The sequence below is a fragment of the Lissotriton vulgaris genome, chromosome 6 (assembly GCF_964263255.1).
Source record: "Lissotriton vulgaris chromosome 6, aLisVul1.2, whole genome shotgun sequence".
NCBI lineage: Eukaryota > Metazoa > Chordata > Amphibia > Caudata > Salamandridae > Lissotriton > Lissotriton vulgaris.
Window position 1 is genome coordinate 22,574,102 of NC_141694.1, and position 6,000 is coordinate 22,580,101.

The 6,000-nt window shown below is 49.6% G+C and overlaps 1 protein-coding gene across 1 annotated transcript in view; it reads left to right on the forward strand.

Annotated features, from left to right (window-relative positions):
* The window catches only part of NFKBIE (NFKB inhibitor epsilon), a 161,881-nt gene extending 159,258 nt beyond the window's left edge, over nt 1-2,623 (forward strand). The window contains exon 6 of the mRNA XM_086925857.1: nt 1,345-2,623. Coding sequence (XP_086781983.1) covers nt 1,345-1,410 — 66 coding nt within the window. The 3' untranslated portion in view covers nt 1,411-2,623. The remainder of the gene's footprint in view (nt 1-1,344) is intronic.
* The last annotated feature ends 3,377 nt before the right edge of the window (nt 2,624-6,000 follow it).

Here is a 6,000-nt window from a genome sequence, read left to right on the forward strand (position 1 = left end):
TACAACTCCAACAGCACAACCGAATTCTGCATGTCATCAAGATGATGTGTAGGTGTATGGGGACGATGGAAAGATGCATGATAACAGGTTGAGGCGAGTTTTGGTCAAACTGCGGGACCACGGTCTTACATTGCGTGTTGATGAATGCAAGTTCAGCAAGTATGGTGTGGACTATTAGGGCCATCATATTTCTTAGCAAAGGGTGCAACCTAAAATGAAACTTTTGGAGGTGATTGATAAAATTCCTGCACCCAGTAACAAAGGCCAAATAAGTTTGCTGCTGAGTATAGTTGAATTTTATTCTAAGTTTGTGCCACATTTTGCCAATAAGACATTCTCCTAAAGTAAGTTGATGAAGAAAGTGGAAAAATATGTGTGGGATGAGGAGGGTCAGTAAGCTTTCGAGTGTGTTCATTCAGATATTATTAATGAAAATCCTCTTAAACCCTTCGATACCAGGGACAGGAGCGCAATAATAACTGATGCTAGTAATGCAGGGTTGGGCACTGTTCTCATGCAGAAAAGGGTGGATGGAAGGGAGAAGGTAATAGTTTTTACCTGTAAGGCGCTTTGGGGAGCAGAGGCTTCCTAGTTTAACAATGAAAATGAAGCGTTGGCATTGTGATGGGGTCACACCATTTCAAAACCTATGTGTGTGGGGGGGGGGGGGTACATTTAACAATCCGTATGGACCATAAACCCTTGGGGAATCTGGCTGCAGAGTAAGTGTTTTTGCCCTTCCTCCTCCAGCTGCAGAGTAGGTGTGGCAACCCCTCCTCCTCCAGCTGCAGAGTAGATGTTTCCGCCCCTCCTCCCGCTGCAGATAGGTGTGTCCACCCCACCTCCTTCAGCTGCAGAGTAGGTGTGTCCACCTCTCTGCCCCCAGCTGCAGAGTAGGTGTGGTCATCCCTCCTCCAGCTGCAGAGTAGGTGTGTCCGCCCCTCCTCCGGCTGCAGAGTAGGTGTGTCCACTTCTCTGCCTCCAGCTGCAGAGTAGGTGTGTCCACCCCTCCTCCAGCTGCAGAGAAGGTGTGTCCACCCCTCCTCCACCTGCAGAGTGAGGACACCCCTCCTTCTACACCTGCAGAGTAGGTGTGTTCAACCCTCCCACAGGGAAAGCACAAACTTCACAGCCTGAGAGTGGGCAGGCCATCCCTTCTCCAGCCTCTGGGAGCCAGGGTGCCTGCACGTTGTTCTGGGGCGGCAGAGGATGCTGGTGAACCTCGGTTATTAACTCTCATGTTGCGGTAAACCCCATACTTCCACCATGTTGACTTGCTTCTGTTTAATGAATCCCAAATCTTGGAGTACTGACCTATCTACTCTTTTGCTTCTTTCTCCCCAGCTCCTGGCTCTTTTACCCTTCGATGATCTGAAGATTTCGGGGAAGCTTGTCGTCTGTTCGGAGTGACCCAAGCGAATGTACGGAGCTAAGAACTGACGGTAGTGAAGACTCACCAAGTATGGTGTGGCTCAGATGACATCACTACCACCACGACACAGCAGGGTCCCAAGGAGGGTCTGCTTGCACCAGGTCCCTATAACTTCTGATGGGTTTGTGTTGACACCACAGGGATTAGTGATTGCTGGATCTTAGAGTGGCCCTAAATAAGGCGAGCATGAACCACCTGAAACACCTCGACATGCAAAAAACATTTGCACCGCAGATTCATCTCGAAGCCTTGATGGTGGCTAATGCCAGGATTATGGCGACCACGATGGGACAAGGTGGTGTCGGATACTTTAGCACCGCTGTCTGCAGTCCACGTCTGCTGGAGGGACCTTGCTGTCTCCACAGGGATCCTGCGCAACACATGGACAAGTGTGGACAATGCAGAGCATTGCTCGGTGGAGGGACAGTCCATGCCAAAACCACTGTGTTACCCCTGGTCTGAACTTGGGCCTGACGGGGGCGACCCCAGCAGTGGATGTTTGACCTTGGTGGTGAATTGTTCAGGGGTGTCTGGTACTCTTGTGACACTGGAGCCATGAGTGGTAGCAGTGCTTGATTTGTAAAAAAAAAAAAAAAAAAAAAGAAGTGCCCGGATCTTGCCAGGAGACCACTGCACCTTGCACCAGACATTGCCCCTGCCATGCTGCCAATGACAGTAACAACACAACTACTAACCCTCACACTCCTACAAGTGTGACAATTCAGACTATGCCAGGCCCCCAAAGCTGCAAGGTTGGCTTGGGCGGCAGGTAATAGCCATTTTTAATATATATTGAATTAACAATTAACTGTTGTTGTGGTCATCTCTAAATCAGCCAGGCAGCGGCATCTTGTGACAGACTGTTCTAAGTGTCCCTGTTGACAATTAAGTGCCTGTACCGAGCAAAGGAACCACCGGCTCAAATTAAGCACTGATGGTAGGCATTTTACTGGACTGAGCTGTCTCGCTGCATTCAGAACAGTTGATGCTTGTCACCTCCGAGCGTGCTGGTCTGGCTGCTGACATAGGCTTGGGTTAAGGAGCTGCTCTGCTTCCCATGGCATGGCCCAACGCTGCTGAGAGCTCAGGACCTACACTGTGCACATGCGCAGTGCACACCACAAAGACCACTCCCTGTGACACTGCATCTCAAGTCTTTATAGCCAAACTGAAATAAAGCAGACCAGGCATTACTTGGGCATTTATTTATTTGAATGTTTTATATAGTGCGAACATGACCCTTGCTGGTATCAGTGCTTTACATGGAAGATGTTGGAAACAGGTACAAGCATAGAGTGCTTTTATCTACAGACGCAACAGGAATGCTTTCTCTTGGTGGGGGAACTGAAACCCCCACTGAGGTGATAGAAGCAACTGAGCAGGCAGACCCTCCTGTGGGATATCTTTATGAAGGGTCGGTCCTGGAACAGTACAGGGAGCAACAGGTTAGGATTCAAGTGAACCTGTGGGCCCAGACCTAAAATAGCACAGGTTAGGAATGAGGTGCATTTTAGGGACTCAGTCCTGGGATAGCACAGGGAGATAAGCTACCGGCAGGAATGAGGTACATGTTGGGGTCTCAGAACTGGAGCAGCAGAAGAAGGTTCTGGTCAGGGGTGAGGTACATTCAATGGTCTCGGTCCTGCATTAGCACAGGGAGCTACAGGTCAGGAATTAAGTACATTTCAGGGTCTCAGAACTGGAGCAGCACAAAGAGCTTCAAGTCAGGAACAAGGGGCCTCATTTATGAAAAGTGACGCATCGCTGCGTGAAAACAGCGATGTGTCACTTTTCACTGCGCCCTCCTTGCGACACCAATGATGCGTCATATTTACAGTGATGCCTCATGTCGCAAGGAGTTACAGATACGTCAGTATTTCTGACGTATCTGTACGCGCAAAAATGACGCACTGCTGTAGTGTGTCACCTCCAGCAATGGTTCATTACACATGGGCAAGTCCCATGTGAATGTGCCTGCATCAGTGTTATGCCTGCCATGAGGCAGGCGTAATATATTGATGCATTTGCGTCCTAGAAGTGGCGCAGTGAAATCTCCGAGATTTCACTGCGTCACTTCTACGACCCTTACTTGCGTCAAAACGCCCACCCTGCATACATTATACCTGGCGCAGGTATAATGTGGCGCAGGGGCTGACAAAGTGACGCATCTACCTAGATGCGTCACTTCGTAAATATGGTGCAAAAAGGCTCATTTTTTAAGCAGCTGGTGCATCGCAAAAAGTGATGCACCGTCTGCACAAAAATGACGCAAGGGATCATAAAAAAGCACTGAGGTATTTGAGGGTCTCAGTCCTGGAATAGCACAAGAAGCTTCAGGTCAGGACTGAGGTACATTCAGTGGTCTTGGTCCTGCAATGGCTTAGGGAGCTGCAGGTGAGGAATGAGTTACATTTGAGGGTCTCAGTACTGGAGCAGCACAAGAAGCTTCAGGTCAGGAATGTGGTACATTCAGTGGTCTCCGTCCATCCTGCAATAGCAGAGGGAGCTACAGGTCAGAAATGAAGTACATTTTAGGGTCTCAATCCTGGAAAGACTCAGGGAGCTACAGGTCAGGAATGAGGTACCTTTGAGTGGTCTCAGTCAGTCCTGGAATAGCACAGGGAGCTACAGGCCAGGAATTATGTACATTTTAGGGTCTCTGTCCTGGAATAGCACACAGAGCATCAGGTCAGGAATGAGTTACATTTGAGGGCCTCAGAAATGAAGTAGCACAAGGAGCTTCAGGTCAGGAGTGAGGTACATTAATGGGTCCCATTCCTGGAATAGCACAGGGAACATCATGTCAGGAATGAGGTACCTTTGAGGGGGTCTCAGTCCTGGAGCAGCACAAGAAGCTTTAGGTCACTAGTGAGGTACATTCAGTGGTCTTGGTCCTGCAATGGCACAGGGAGCTACAGGTCAGGAATGAACGGCATTTGAGGGTCTCGGTACTGGAGAAGCACAAGGAGTATCAGGTCAGGAATGAGGTACATTTCAAGCTCTGAGTCCTGGAACAGCACAGGGATCTTCAGCACAGAAGTGAGGTACCTTTGAGAGGGTCTCAGACCTGGAGTAGCACAAGGAGCTTCAGGTCAGGAGAGAGGTTCCTTACAGGGGCTCAGTCCTGGAATAGCGCAGGGAACATCAGGTCAGAAATTAAGTACATTTTAGTGTTTCAGTCCTAGACTAGCACACGGAGCTACAAGTCCAGAATGAGGTACCTTTGAGTGGGTCTCGGTCCCGGAATAGCACAGGGAGCTGCAGGTCCGAAATGAGGTACATTTGATGGTCTCAGAACTGGAGCAGCACAGGGAGCTTCAGGTAAGGAATGAAGTACATTTGATGGTCTCAGAACTGGAGCAGCACAGGGAGCTTCAGGTAAGGAATGAAGTACATTTGAGGGTCTCAGTCCTGGAATGACCCAGGGAGCTACAGGTCCAGAATGAGGTGCATGTCAGGGTCTCAGTCCTGGACTAGCACACGGAGCTACAAGTCCAGAATGAGGTACCTTTGAGTGGGTCCCGGAATAGCACAGGGAGCTACAGGTCCAGAATGAGGTGCATGTCAGGGTCTCAGTCCTGGACTAGCACAGGGAGCTACAGGTCAGGAATGAAGTACATTTGAGGGTCTCAGAACTGGAGCAGCACAGGGAGCTACAGGTCAGGAATGAAGTACATTTGAGGGTCTCAGAACTGGAGCAGCACAGGGAGCTACAGGTCAGGAATGAAGTACATTTTAGGGTCTCAGTCCTGGAATGACCCAGGGAGCTACAGGTCCAGAATGAGGTGCATGTCAGGGTCTCAGTCCTGGACTAGCACAGGGAGCTACAGGTCAGGAATGAAGTACATTTGAGGGTCTCAGAACTGGAGCAGCACAAAGAGCTACAGGTCAGGAATGAAGTACATTTGAGGGTCTCAGAACTGGAGCAGCACAGGGAGCTACAGGTCAGGAATGAAGTACATTTGAGGATCTCAGTCCTGGGATAACACAGGGAGCATAAGGTCAGGGTTGAGGTACATTTCAGGGTCAGAGTCCTGGACTAGCACAGGGATCTTGAGCTCAGGAGTGAGGTACCTTTGAGTGGGTCTCAGTCCTGGAGCAGCACAGGGAGTTACAGGTCATGAATGAGTTACATTTCAGGTCAAGAAAGAGGTACATTTGGGTGTCTCAGAAGTGAAGCAGCATAAGGAGGTTCGGGTCAGGAATGAGGTACATTTCAGGGTCTGAGTCCTGGACTAGCACAGAGAACATCAGGTCAGAAATTAAGTACATTTTAGGGTGTGGGTGCTGGAATAGCACAGGGAGCTACAGGTCAGGAATGAAGTACATTTGAGGATCTCAGTCCTGGGATAGCACAGGGAGCATAAGGTCAGGGTTGAGGTACATTTCAGGGTCAGAGTCCTGGACTAGCACAGGGATCTTGAGCTCAGGAGTGAGGTACCTTTGAGTGGGTCTCAGAATTGGAGCAGCACAGGGAGCTTCAGGTCAGGAGTGAGGTACATTTCAGGGTTTCAGTCCTGGAACAGCACAGGGAGCATCAGATCAGGAATTAGGTCAATTTCAGGGTC